The following is a 14,852-nucleotide window of genomic DNA, read 5'->3' as shown; positions in this document are numbered from 1 at the left end:
AAACCCTGACTCTAGAAAACAAAATGAACAAACAAACCTCCAAAATAAATAAAATGATTATTTCTCTAAGTGGAATCAATTTATTTATAACAAAGAATACAATGGTTCCTTATTCAAAATAGTTTATATCATATTATACAAAAACTGAGTTTTTTCAGAGTTAAATGATGCTAAATTTTAAAAAACTAGGGAAAGCTTCATAAATCTATATGTCATCCTCACACAGGAGCCATGTTAACCCTCTGTATTGTTCCAAATTGTTGCTAAAGCAAGCACAAACAAAGAAATTCTAAGAAAAGGATCTATCTTTGTGCCAACAATAAAAACTATAAAAAACTATAAAAATAAAAACTGAACAGACATTATTCAAACATAATGAAAAAGCTGCCGGGTGGTGGTGGCGCACGCCTTTGAGGCAGAGGCAGGCGGATCTCTGTGAGTTCGAGGCCAGCCTGGTCTATAAGAGCTAGTTCCAGGTCAGGCTCCAAAGTCACAGAGAAACCCTGTTTCAGGGCACACAATAGACTTAAAAAATAGATTTAAAATGCCAATCAAGGGCTGGAGAGATTGCTCAGAGGTTAAGAGCACTGCCTGCTCTTCCAAAGGTCCTGAGTTCAATTCCCAGCAACCACATGGTGGCTCACAACCATCTGTAATGGGGTCTGGTGCCCTCTTCTGGCCTGCAGGTATACACACAGACAGAATATTGTATACATAATAAATAAATATTTAAAAAAAAATAAAAATAAAATGCCAATCAAAATCATGATGAGAAAACATTCTGTGCCCTTTAAGATGGTTATTATAAAAAGAAAAAAAAAGTGAGAGAAAATAGCAAGTGCTGGAGAAGATGTGGAGAAAAGAAATTCTCCTTCACATTGGTGGTTATGTAAAATGCTGTGGTTGCTGTAGAAGACAGTGTGGTGGCTCTCCCAAATCCTAATAATCACCTCGTGATTCACTAAGTCCACATGTGGATATATACCCAAAATACCCAAAAGGAGGTACACACATTATCATAGCATTTTTCCTCCCACAACAGCCAAAAAGTGGATACTGCCCAAGTGACCATGATAAGTGAACAAAATGTGGCATGTATTTAAGACAGAATAGTTAACCTTAAAAAGGAAATTCTAACCCAGTCTTCACTACAAACAAGACATTATGCTAAGTACAATATTCCTGATCTAACAAAGAAACTACTAAATAATCTCACATGACATATCTAGAGTATCAACTTCATAGAAACAGGAAGAAGAAAAATGGTGGCTTGCCAAAGGCAGGGAGGAAGAGCCAAATGGTAACTGACATGGAGTTTCAGTTGAGAAGACAAAGAACATTCTGGAGCTAGGAGGTGGTTATGATGGCTACACTGATGTTAGTGTGCTGAACTAAACTGAACGAGGGCTGTGGTGACAGCTGCTGAGTAAGCGCTCACCGCACAAGCATCAGGACCTGAGTTTGAATTCTCAGAACCCACATAAAAGCTGGACATATATGCCAGGCGTGGTACTGCGCACTTCTAAATCCCAGAACCCAGTAGGCAGAGGTAGACAGAATTCTGTAAATTTGAAGGCAGCCAGGGCTACCCAGTGAGACTCTTATCTCAAAAAAAAAGGGGGAGTGGATGCATAGCCTAAGTGTCTGTAATCCCAGTGTGTCAGGAGATGGGTGGCGGAGACAGGAGACTCTCTGAAGCTCACAGTCAGCTGGCCTGGCATACACAGCACTGAGGAGACTGCCTCAACCCTATGGAAGGAGTCCTTAGAGCTTCACATGCAGGCCACAGCAAACACACACTAGCACTTTCATGCACACACACAATAAAAATAAGTTCTACCCATGCTTTTACTCAAAGATATCAGTTAAGACACTGTTATACCAAGCAAAAAGAAATTTATAATGATGCAATACAAGGTATACTATAAAGCCTCTTCTGATATCTCATGAATAAGAGAGCACATCATATTTCTACAACAGTTGACAGGAGAACTGTAATAAAGGTACTCCTATAAAATGCATGTTAACTTCTAGTTCCCTTGGTATTTCTGGTGCTGGAGCCAGAAGTCAGGGCTTTGCACTTGCTTGATAATCACTTACCACTTGAGCTAAATCCCCAGCCCAATATATACTAATTTATCATTTAAGTTAAATGAAGCCAACCACATAAGCAAAACAGCTTGTTAAATTTAACAGATTATGATTTTAACCAACCTTTGTGTGTCTTCCATCTCCTTTACAAGACGCTCTAAAGTATTTGTATAAGTTCCACTCTGAGAATATTCCTAAAACAAAAAGAAAGTTTAACAAATACTTTATAACTTATCTTAGTAGAAGAACTGGGATAATAAGTTATTCAAAGTACTAATGACTATTTTCTGTCAGTAACCTGAGTCTGGATGATGCCCTTCTTAAAGGAAAAATTTTACCATCATGCTTTAAATCTAGTATTCTGTTCTGCAGACAATCTGATTCCAACATTCATCAGGAGGGACACTGCCTGTAAACCCTGCTAACCTCTGGATCTAAATGCAAACACCCAAGGGCTCTGTGGCGTCCCTGACTTTGGTTCTGCATTCTATTTTAGTGAAATCAAACTACCACTAATTTTTAGGTGTTACCATGGAATATTATACCTTCCCCACCAAACTTTACAGAAATCTTAAAACTAATACAGTTTACTCCCAAGATAGAATGAAGCACTTTATAAATAAAATTGCACACCACAATTAACAACATTTCTACACTCTACCTTCATTTACAGCAGTGGTCTCCAAAGCAGGGGGTGTGCAAGGTGATCCATTGGGGTGCAGGAAGAAAATAATAGAACTTCTATTTATATGGAACTTCTATAGAAACTCCAGTAGAACTTAATCTATAGTAACTTCTACGTAACTGCCACAGGAAAATACTTAATTGTTCTTTTCCCTTCTAAATTCTGTTTTTGTATATACTTTATTTCAAAAGTACACAGTATTATAGTGGTACATGTATAGAATCTATAAGTTACATTTATATTGGAGTACATGCTTAAAGTTTCCTTTCAATAAAAAAGTACATGTGATCAAAAAAGTTTGGAGACCACTGATTTACAATTATAAAATTGAAGATATGGGGAACTCATTTACCAAAAGAGAAAATCACACCCATGTCAGTCTAATGAGTTGTAGTAGTAAACACTGTAAAGTAAGTTAATAATCTATCTTCTTTAATTCATCTTTTCCCCATCAAGTGAAGACAAATTATCACAGAACTACTTACTATGTAGTCTGATGACTGGGACCTAAGGCCCTTGGAAAAGGCAGGAGGCTTTCCTGAAGCTGGCGGAGTCTGGTTGAAGTTCAAAGCCATTATTTCTTCCAGCGATTTTAATGTTTCTTCTTCCTCATCACTCTCTAAGTTGTAACCTAAACTTTCATCATCACTATCAAAATTACCCCTCAATTTCCTTGTCAGTGCACTGCTACCTGCATTAGAATTTCCTGAACTCTCTTTATCTGAAGGTGCTGCAGGGCTTGGGACACGCGGCACAACTTCCAAGGCAGCTGGGGGGGACTCTGTAGGAGGGCTGTACTCTGAATGCAAAGATCCCCCAGAACTTTTCCCTGAAGATTCATTAGAAACAGCCTTAATAGTCTTTGCTTTGTGTTCCTTGTGTTTGGAGGATTCTGCAGAATGCCCAGAATGTTCTTTAGAGGAGGAACGCTCTTTATCTTTTTTAGGAACTGGAAGAGTGCAATTTTTAGCATTTAACGGTACTCGAGAGGAAACAGCACTTGGAACATGGGAAAGTAAAGGTAGTTTTGTCTCTTTTGATGGCACAGAGCCAGCTGTTTTACTTTTCTGAAGGTTGCTAGCTCTTTTAACTGCAGATTTTTCCTGAGGTAAAGGTAAGTGGGGCTTCTGTATTTTAGTCTCTTTGGTACTTGCTGCGTGGACTTGGTCACTATTCCTGGAAGAATGGTGGCCAGAATTTGAAGGTGCCAAGTCTGCAGAAGAACGCTCTATTTCATCATCAGGTTCCTTGGCTATATCTTCCAAGCGCAGAACACCACCCGGTGTCTTCAGTGCAATGTGTCTTATAAACTTTTCCTTCTGATGTGATGTGTCTGGACGCTTCTCTAGGAAGGACTCTTTTGCTTTTGGTATGATAGATTCTTTTGTGCTTTTCAGATCTGAGTCCACAGAATTCCTTTTTCTTTTGTCGGAGAGTTTATTCTGCTTAGAGCCTAAAATTAATTTTTGTCACATCAGTGAAAAGCATACTGTTCTGTCTGGCTCAAGCTTATTCACAGAACTCTGATGAAATGTTTAAACTGAAATCATTCACTATGTATATGTGATGAAGAAAGGGAACTGAAAGGAATGCTCAAGAAATTTAGAGCTAAATGACAGGTGCTCAGTGTTATTGTTAGTCTATTTAGCTACTATCTTACCAGAGGTATTGCTCCCTAAAATCTAAGACTCTGTACACTGGCACTATGGTAGTAAATGAGGGGATTCCAGAGTACTTCTGCTCAAAGTGGACGTTCTTTTCAAGCCCCCAAACCACCTGGTTCTAGAATCAAATACTTCAAAAATAAAAGTATGGGGGTTTTAGATTATAAGCAAATATAGAACTAAAAGACAGACAAATCACTTGGGAGGCAGAGGCAAGGGAATCTCTGTGAGTTTGAAGTCAGCTTGGTCTACATAGTGCTCCAGGACAGCCAAAGCCACAGAGAGAAATCAATCAAACATACAAACAAACAAATTCTACCTTGCATTGTGGTGCATACCTACAATCCCTGCAGTAGGGAGTCTGAGGCAGAAGGATCATGAATACAAGGTCAGTCTGGACTAGAAGGGGCTGGGGGAATTGGACAGCCCTGTTTTAAAAAACAAAAACATAAAAACACCAAACCAAAAACTAACCGTATAAATAGACTCATCCAAATATTTCCACCAATTCTTATGTCCTTCTAGTTTCCAGTTGCTATGAGTTGTGCTGTGTCTCCCCAAATATGGTCAACTACTGACCTTTACTCAAGGATGAGAACTTAACTGGGAACAGGGTGTTCACAGATATACCCGACTTAAAACAAGGTCGATGTGAAGGATCAGCTTCCTTACTAAAATAGGAAATTTAGACCCAAATACAGTTATGCCAGAGGGAATACACAAGATACCATGTTACTGAGTGATGACATTTTAAGTCAGGGAATACTGAAGCTTACAAGCTTGAAGCTGTAAGATGTAAAGATGCAGTCTTTCCTGAGAGTAATCAGAGGAAGGCCTTACCAACGCACTGATCTTAGACTTCAACTTTCTACAACTATGAGGTAATAGTTTTTGCTGTTTGAAGCTACCCCAGCTTGGGTACTTTGTTACAGATGCCTGTGTTCTTTAACAACTGCAACCAGAAACACTTCAATAGTTATTTATTTGCTCAACGTTGGCGGTGAATGGCTTTATCCTAGCATTCAGGAGGCAAAGGCAGTTCGAGGCCAGCCTGGTCTATAGAGCGTGTTCCTGGACAGCCAGGACTATACAGAGAAACCTTGTCTAGAAAAAGCAAAATAAAACAAAATAAAAACAACGCAGGAAGAGAAATCAAATGACTAAAACCAAGGTTGAAGTAGTTAAACAGATTATCTTTTGTTTGTTTGGTTTGTCAAGACAGGGTTACTCTGGGTAGCTCTGGAACCTGTCCTGGAAGTCGTTCTATAGACCAGGCCTGCCTCTGCTTCCTGAGAGCTGGGAGTAAAGGCATGCACCACTACCACCTGGCTTAGTGTTAAATTTTTTAACACTGTAATTCTGTTTTTTTGTTTTTTCGAGACAGGGTTTCTCTGTAGCTTTGGAGCCTGGAACTAGCTCTTGTAGACCAGGCTGGCCTCGAACTCACAAAGATCCACCTGCCCCTGCCTCCCGAGTGCTGGGATTAAAGGCGTGCGCCACCATCGCCCGGCTAATACTGTAATTCTGGATCCCTACTTAAATCTTTTTATACATAGTTGTCATCTCAAGTTGCTTCAGATCTTTCTGTAGGTAAAAGAGATTTAACACGAATGATGCCTCCCAGACCCCTAAACTAAACCAGGTTCTATCAGGCTCACTCTCAGTGTTTAAATTTCAATGTTCTATTTTTTCTCCTGTTAAGAAAAGATACTTTAAAGAACTCCTGAATTCGGTGGTCATGGTGGTGCAAGCCTTTAATTCCAGAACTGAAGAGGCAAAGGCAGGTACATCTCTGTGAGTTCAAGGTCAGCCTGGTCTACACAGGATTCCAGGACAGTCAAGGCTATAAAGAGAGACCATGTCTTAAAAAAACAAAAACTAAACAAAACAAAAACACCAAATCAAAACAGACAAAAGAATTCCTGAGCTAACAATACCTATTTGTGATATATCTTCTCAACGAACAGACATTAAAGTATTAATATCTTGTAGATGTCCTTGAGATGTTATTTTAGAAAGGCATCTTTGTATTTGAAATATTTGGATACTGTTTTAACTTCATACAAAGCATTTCAACAGTATACAGGAATACAAGAATATGCTGCTGTTCATTTGTTCTAGGACAACATCTCACTGTAGCCCAGGTTAGTCCCAAACTTGGCAATCCTCTTCCCTCAGCCTACTGAGTGTTAGAATTACAGGTATGTGCCTCTCTCCTAACACCAAAATTATGTTTCTTGATGTAGCCAAGGATTCAGAACACATTCCTAAAACACACTATTAGGAACTCCTGAATAAGGCAGAGAGAAATCAAGACAACAAATTATACAGAATAAATTCAAGCACTTTTTTTTTGAGGTCAGTTCTTACTCAATGTAGTTCAGGCTGACTACAAGCTCTAGATCCTCACCTCAGCCTCCTGAGGACTTGAAATTAAAGATGTGTGCCACCATACCTAGCTTGAAATAATATTCTTCTGGGATGTAATTTTATAAAACTCTTATTATCTGAGACATTTAATTCTAGAAAGGGAAATGAATATTTGAATAAATTTATTTTTAAAAGTGATATGAAGAAGATTCAAACTTACTTAGAAATTCTATGTTTAAATCTGATGCTACCTACCTGAAAGTTCCCATGAGTCTGAAGATGATCTTTTTCTTGAGAGATGTCCATTTTCCTATGAGGAAGTAAAATATATGAACTTACATTTGAACAGACTTCATCTATACTCAGAGGTAGTTTTTTTTTTTTTTTAAAGAACTTTAAAGATCTTAAGTAAGGGTATGGGCTGGTGATGTAGCTCAATGGTACAGTGCTTGTCCAGAGACAGAAGGCCCAAATGAATGCAACACCAAATACACACACACTGCCATCTGTATCATAAAATATGCTAAAAAAAAAAAATCACAAAAATGAAATTCATGGTTCATAAGTTAACAGTAATTTATACTCATAACTCAAAAATTAATACAATAGTTGAAAGCTATTAGTTCATGGACCAAATATTATATCTACTCATCATTACCAACATTTATAGTTAATGCACAATCTTATTGCAAAGAGGCCTCTGAATTTACAATACTTTCTAGTAATACACAATGCCAACTAAGATTTCTTTTTATTCACTCCTGGAATGTTAGTTATTTCTGGTTTATCTGATTTGAAGTTCTCATAGCAGCTTATCAACTGTACTTCTATGCAATGTTGGGAACTCAATGCAAGGTTCTTATATACTTGTAAGCAAGAACTGAACCAGAGCTGCATTCCTAGTTCTAAACTGTTTTTGTTTCTGAGCAAGGATTAGGTTACAAAGACCAGCGTAGTTGATTTTCTAGGGAAGACTGAAAAGCTCTGATGCTAATCTGAGTCTGTATTCTCAAGAGAAAAATTTTAGGAACTAAAAAATACATGTAGTTTTCTAAGTCATCAACTATGTTTCTAAGACCATGCCCAATCAAAGATTTATTTATGGGGCTAGAGAAACAGCTCAGCAGTTTTGAGTTCCTGACCTCTTGTAGGACTTGAGTTCTTAGCACCCACATCAGGCAGCTCACAACCATCAGTAACTCCAACTCCAGGGGATCTGATGGCTTCTTTTGGCCTCTATGTGTACCTCCACATACAGGTTTAAATAAAATAATAAGTCAAAGATTTATATATATCTGGAACAGTGATTCTTCAACTTCTGGAATGCATCAGTTATCCTGATGTCTTTAGAACCAAGAACTGCTGGGCTCCAACTCCACTGTTTCTCTAAGCAGACACTGCATTTCTGACAAATTCCCAATTGCTGCTAGTGCTACTACTGCTCCGAGGACATTTTTAAGAACCAATGCTCTAAATTGTTTCTTGTTCTTTTCTATTTACCATTCCTTCAGTACTTACTTTTGGAAATCTTAACTTAAAAAAAAAAAATAACTATACTTGCCTGAATGTTTACTTTCCGCTAGAAATGATCTTTGCTCCCTAGTCTGAAAAAATTGGGTAAAGAAATTTACTGAATTCAATGTAGGGGAGTTGGAGGAAACCTAATGAATTCAGTGTCAGCCCAAATTATGTACCTGCATTTCCTTAAATGTTACGGATTACTAAGTATGTTTAAACTTAGGATCTAACCATGGTACAGCAGTGGTAAAGCTAACCCAGTCATCTTTGTACATACCAGATTTGACAAGTTACTCTTCCCAGGTACAGCATCATTCTGTTTGCTGTGCTCATGCCTTGGCTTACATTTTTTCCCTACACTAGAGGATTTTAAGGAAAGACTGCTTGTTTCTGAGAAAGAATTTTCCGAGTTGATTCTCTGCTCCATTTGTTCCTTTCTTAACTTCTTCTGCTCTCGTTCACGGCAGTAAGAAGCTAATGACAACTGGAACCGAGCTCCCAGGGGGCTTTCTCCTGGGTGGTGCCGGGACAGACTGCTTCTGCTACTAACACTTCTGGAGTTGTTCTTGAAGATGTCACCTTCTGTCACTTGTGCCTCCTTTCTGGAGTCTTCATTGGTCTTTCCTCGATCTCTCTCATTCTTGTCCCTGTTACTTTCATGAATGAACAGTGACTTCCTTCTCTCTGGAGACCGGTGTTTTTTCTTTCGTGCCTTCATCTCTTTGGACAATCGATAAGAGGAAGGAGCATACATACCTGCTCCTTTAAGTAAATATTTGGAGCCTACTGACATACAAGGCCGACGTGACTCATGTACACCATGATCTTTGTGGTGCTCTTTACCACCTTTCATGAAAGCTTCTAAAATAGGACTTTCTTCTGATGACATTCTTTTGGGTTTGGGTTTTTTTGGTGATGATAATTTCCTTTCAAATTGTTCTGTCCCATTGATGGATACTCCATTTCCTCCATATTTGATGTTTGATTTTTGTGGCGAATCCAACATACGTTTGTCTAAAACAGCCAAAATTATAACACATACAAAATGTATGTTATTAAAAATAAACTAATATTTCTATTACTATTTAACTATCAATTTATAAATTATTGAAGCTACTAAAAATTCAAGCCAATTAATATTTGGGTAATAAAATACATTTTGGAAGAGAGAGAAATTAAGAAATAGGTTTACCTTTTATGAAGTTTACATTCATGAATCCCTTCTGCTACCTCATCTAACCTCCCTATGGCTCCATTTGTGAGCTACTGTATTAGAGAATAAAAATAATATAAACATTGGGAAGCAGAGGCAGACAGATCTATGAGTTCGAGGCCAGCCTGGTCTACAGAGTGATTTCCAGGACAGCCAGATCTACACAGAGAAACTCTGTCTTGGGGGAAAAAAAAAATCAACACTATAAACTGAATTATTTTAAATGTTAAAAATGCATAACAAATGGCTCAATGTTCATCATATCTTCATTAAAACTGTACAATTTCCAATTCCTAACAGTATAATTAAAGTTCGGAGGCCCTCTTCACCTCTAAAACAACCCATCAAAAATACATTAACAACATGCATACCTTGTTTTGAAGCTGGCTTGAAGAAATCTATGATTGATTGTTTCCTGAAAACAAAAGCACAACTAACATGGCATCACAAAATCAAGTATTAAAACATAAATACTTTAGATTAAGGGGAATGTTAGATTTACATAATACCAGCTGGATTTCACTCTATGTAACTAATCAGGTTCTGACAATAGTAATCATACTTTGCTAAGCCATAAGAAAGTTGAAAATATAACCAATTTTCTCTGTTTATATATACAACTGAGACAATGAAATCAATAATACTAAAATGGCAAAACTTCAGTGTAAATCTAGGGAAGTAGTGAGGAATGGTAAAAGATCATAAACCTTCACAAACTCTTGCAGCAGGAGCAGAGTAACAGATGGGAGAAACACCTAGGTTGTTTCTAAGGGAGGTAGTTGAAAGGAATGTGCAAGGCAAAAGCAGAAAGAATCATTTGAGTCTAAACTAAGCAACAACAAAAACTAGAATGAGCCACAACTTATGTTTCAAATGTTTTTTTCTTTTTCTAAATCTAAGATTCCTTAAGATTAGCCAGCAGCAGTGACACACACCTTTAATTCCAGCACTCAGGAGACAGAGGCAGGTGCATTTGAGATTAGGCTGATCTATATAGTGAATTTTTGGCCAGTCGGAGCTACATAGTGAGACCTTGTCTCAGGGGACATCACCCACACACAAACCAAAAAACCATATAAACAAAAACACAAAAGAGATCAAGGGGTTGAAGAGATGGTTCAGTGTTTAAGACCCTTGCTGTTCTTGCAGAGAAGTGGGTTTGGCTGTTCAATGTCTGACTCCAGTTCTAGGGTATGTGACACCCTCTTCTGGTCTCCTCAGGCACCAGGCACACACATAATGCAGATATACATGCAGGCAAAACACTCATACACATAAAATAAAAATAAGTAAAATATTAAAGGGCTGGAGAGATGGCCCAGAGGTTAAGAGCACTGACCGCTCTTTCAGAGGACCAGGGTTCAACTCCCAGCACCCACATGGCAGCTCACAACTGTCTGTGACTCCAGTTCCACAGGATCCAATGCCCTCACACATACATATATACGAAGGCAAAAACACCAATGTACATAAAATAAATTTAAAAAAACTCTTAAGCATTTTTTTAAAAAACAGCATACTACCCAACTAAAATGAAAAACAGAGATGTGAAAGTTAACATGGAAAAAAAAAACCTAAAATCAAACTGGTTTAATAATTTTTATGGGTTACTATGCCCTAACATGGGCACACAGCAATTATTACCAAAACCTAAACTCTGACTTACTCATGCACGCTGAGCTGTCAGCTTATAAAAGGGCGATATTACATGTATAGGAAAATTGAGTAAATAACTTACTGAGGGGCTGGAATGGCTCAGCAGTTAAGAGCACTGACTGCTCTTCCAGGGTTCAATTTCCAGCACCCACATGGCAGCTCACAACTGTCTGTAACTCCAGTTCCAGGGGATCTGACACCCTCACACAGGCATACATGTAGGCAAAACATCAATGAACATGAAATAAAGTAAATAAGTTATAAAAAATTTATAAAATGTATGCATTTTGCTGATAGCCAGTAGCAGTAGGCTACTAGCGTTATCTCCTCTGTGGATGGATTTGATTACTCAGTGAAAAGCTTAAGCAATCCAAATCCAAGGCTGATGTCCTTTTCTATCTTGTACATTTTATTGGTCACATAAGAAGAGCAATGTGCATCATTACTGGTTTACTTAAGACTCAAAAGGTATGTTGATAGAATCTAAATGGTTCTGAGAGATAAGTTACAGGCTAAAGGAGAATATATACATTTGTTTATAGAAAGTAAATTACATTAGGTAAATTAACTCCACCACCAAGTAAAGGAAGAAATGCTAGTCTGCAAAAGGAAGACAAGTGATTCCCTATTATTGGTAGCTGGAAAGGTGGAAAAGAATCCATAAGCAGGTAATGCAAATCAAAATAATACTACTAGTTCTGCTAAATATAACGCCCTATCTCTTCCCTAAAGCATTAAGCCTAATACTCCTCCTAAATACACTAGAAAGAGGGGGAAAATGGCTTTAGGTAAATCACATAATTATAAATGAAACTTTCTAGAGGTAAAAATAATTGCTTCCTAAATTCGAATGCACAGAAATGTCCATAACTTCTCTGTAACTGGTTAAAAAGATTATGACAGCCTCACAAACCTTTATTTGAAAGTTCAGGGACCAAACAGGTTAGAATTCTGGATTTACTGGACTTTGGGAAGGAAATAATTTGAATGTATTATATACAGCCCCCAGCATGGTCTGGTGTTGTAACCTGTAGCCAAACATACTAATACTTCTCCAGCAAAGCTTATGACACCAGTAGAATAAAGGCCACTCACAACCTCGCATTAACTCTGGCCAGCCTGCCTCGGCTGCCAAATGAGCTGTGGTAAAAAACTTAATGGAAGCATTTGTTTTTCATAGCTTTCTGGCATTTAGAATTAAGATAGAGGATTGTGAGTCTATGCCACAATACTTTTAAAGCATAAATTTACTTTTAACCGTGTTACTTTTAAAAATTAAATTAAAAAAGACAGTACCAAGTTCATAGATAATTTAAGTACATTTTATTGTCAGAGGATGTAATTTGATGAAATTCTCCATCATTACATAGCTCCCAAAAAATCTTTACGAGAGAGAGAGAGAGAGAAAGAGAGAGAGAGAGGGAGAGAGGGAGAGAGAGAGAGAGAGAGAGAGAGAGAGAGAAGAAAAAATAAAGAGGAAAAGAAAGCTTTCTTGGCGAGGCAGAAAGTTACTCAAGGAGAAATCGGGCGCATTCCAAAAATCTTTTTAGTATAAATGATCGTGTACACTGTACTATAAAGTAATTCGTGTGTTTTCCTTACCACATCTTACATAATTTCACGCACAGTGTAGAAACCACCAGCATCAGAACGATCTAAATAGATGCACTGAGTAGGGAGGGTCCCAGGTCAAGCTCTCGAAAAGAATAAAAATAACCTTCTACCTAAGGCGAGCTCTCAGTAGCTACCGTGGTCACTAGACCAAAAGCAACATCCCAACTACAGAAAAGGAGACTCCAACTCCCAGAAGCCCCCGCGCGGAGGTGGGGCAAGGGTTTGCAGGGCCCTGAACATCAAGGCCTGAGCTCGCTGAGGATGGCGGGAACTGAAGAGCAGCCGTCCGCAGTCCTCCCCTTCTACCCGTGCCCCCGCGACCCGGCCCCTTCTCAAGCCCTCTGCACGGTACCTGTCCCCAGGACTTTCTGTGCTTTTTCCCGCTGCAGCAGGGGCGGTACTACCGGGTCTCAGATGGCAGCGCGGGGGCGACGACCCCGGGGCTGGGGATGAGGGGAAACCTGGCCTAGCGGGCATGCAGCGCCTTGTCATGTCGGCGCCGCTGGCGACGGCGGCATGAGCTGTGAATGGAGAAGCTGGGTGCGTGGTTGCCGTCTTGCTGCTGGGACTCGGGGAGGCTGTCGGTGCAGAGGTGGGCGGCACCCCCTACTCTCTTCATGGCGGTTCTCTCTTCGGAAGTGACTCCGGTGTGAGCGGGAAGGAACCTGAGGACCGCCAGGGGGCGGGCCTTACCTGAGGTGCCGCGTCTTGATTGGCTTACCTGGGGATCACTCTGGTGGTGACCCAATGAAAAGCCTCGTGCTAGAAGGAGAAGGCGGGGTTTCTGGAAGGGGGAGGGGAGAGTGAAAACTGCCCTCCCCAGACCCGTCACGTGCGCCTGAGGCGCGCGCTTCCGCGTCGGGGCCGCGCCGGCCTTGGCGGGTGCGTGGGAGTGGGAAAGGAGAGCCTATGGTGAGTGCTACGACAGCTGGCGACACCCGCCTGATCGAGGCGTAGGGGTGATGTTTGCAGAAGTAAATCCGAGCCTGCAGCTGTCTACAGTGAGGTTGTCCAACAGTTGTCGCGATTGTGCTTAAGGAAGAGCACAGCTGCGCTAATATTACATAGTCACTTTAGCATCTTAGGCCAAAGTGCCATAATGCTGTCACCATTTCCTCAGTAATCTGCTCTGTCCATTGTGATTTGGCCGTTCTGTGAGGGATCTTGTATACAGTAATATGCTTTTGCCCCTCCCCCCCACTCCACTAAGGGCAGGGTAGGGAGGACTTTTTTTTTTTTTTTTTTTTTTTTTTTTTTTATTCTGTAAAAGCGTTTGTCTGTAATGGGTTTCCCTTGAAGTCCCTGCAAATAGACGTTTTGGGGGATTTTTGTACGGATCATTCCTCATTTGTCAAGGGCCGCTGCTTTGAAGGCAACCGGTTAGTCTGGGTTTTCTTTGTAAGATGAGAGACTGGTCAGACAGTATTTCTGAGTCTCACACTCCCTGTGTATAGAATGGGTATATTACTTCTCTGGGTAATTTTAAGCCATAAAAAACATCAATGTAAACAGGTTTAGATTCTGTCATGTAATTGGTACAAATACATGGTTCCCTTTCCTTTGTTCTTCAGACTCCTGTGGAACAGGCCGGTTGCTGAAGGGAAGGCCTGAATCCAAGCACTTGGGAGACTGAAGAGACTGAGGCCGTGGCTATGGTGAGAGTTCAGGGCATAAAGGAACTTGCTTTCACAACCCAGGACCACATGGCAGGAGAAAACTGATTCCATCCAGCGAGTCATCCTGTGGCTTTTGTCATCATACACACACATGAAATAAATGTAAGGAAAGAGAGAAATAGCCTGGTGGTGGTGGCGGACGCCTTTCATTCCAGAACTCAGAAGGAAGAGGCAGGTAGATCTCTGTGAGTTTGAGGCCAGCCTGGTCTATAGAGAGAATTCCAGGACAGCCAGGGCTATCTATACAAAGAAACCCTGGGGGGGGAGGGGAGGAGAGATTGATTGATGTTAATCTTGACTATGTAGCAAGATCCTGTCTCAAAAGAGCTAAATAAAATATTCCAGAGACTGAAAAAAATTCCTAT

General features: G+C 39.8%; 1 protein-coding gene, 1 long non-coding RNA gene and 1 pseudogene across 5 annotated transcripts in view; 1 reads left to right on the top strand and 2 right to left on the bottom strand.

Moving 5' to 3' along the window:
• Nucleotides 1–13,452, bottom strand: part of Slf2 (SMC5-SMC6 complex localization factor 2) — a 52,992-nt gene extending 39,540 nt beyond the window's left edge. For all 4 annotated transcript variants that reach the window (XM_038330564.1, XM_038330582.1, XM_038330573.1 and 1 more), the window contains exons 1-6: nucleotides 13,164–13,452; nucleotides 9,913–9,956; nucleotides 8,606–9,342; nucleotides 7,066–7,120; nucleotides 3,262–4,229; nucleotides 2,215–2,285 (exon numbers count right to left, since the gene is read on the bottom strand). In XM_038330564.1, the coding sequence (XP_038186492.1) occupies nucleotides 2,215–2,285; nucleotides 3,262–4,229; nucleotides 7,066–7,120; nucleotides 8,606–9,342; nucleotides 9,913–9,956; nucleotides 13,164–13,303 (2,015 nt within the window). In that variant the 5' untranslated portion in view covers nucleotides 13,304–13,452. The remainder of the gene's footprint in view (nucleotides 1–2,214; nucleotides 2,286–3,261; nucleotides 4,230–7,065; nucleotides 7,121–8,605; nucleotides 9,343–9,912; nucleotides 9,957–13,163) is intronic.
• On the bottom strand, nucleotides 182–272 carry LOC119806046 (annotated as a pseudogene).
• Nucleotides 13,453–13,614: 162 nt separating the features above from the next.
• LOC119814656 lies at nucleotides 13,615–14,606 on the top strand. The gene is made up of 2 exons (XR_005285448.1): nucleotides 13,615–13,723; nucleotides 14,383–14,606. It is a non-coding gene; the product is annotated as an uncharacterized LOC119814656 (long non-coding RNA).
• The last annotated feature ends 246 nt before the right edge of the window (nucleotides 14,607–14,852 follow it).

The sequence above is a fragment of the Arvicola amphibius genome, chromosome 1 (assembly GCF_903992535.2).
Source record: "Arvicola amphibius chromosome 1, mArvAmp1.2, whole genome shotgun sequence".
In the NCBI taxonomy this organism is placed as follows: Eukaryota; Metazoa; Chordata; class Mammalia; order Rodentia; family Cricetidae; genus Arvicola; species Arvicola amphibius.
Note: the sequence above shows the minus strand (reverse complement) of the source record. Positions and strands in the feature narration are given on the sequence as shown.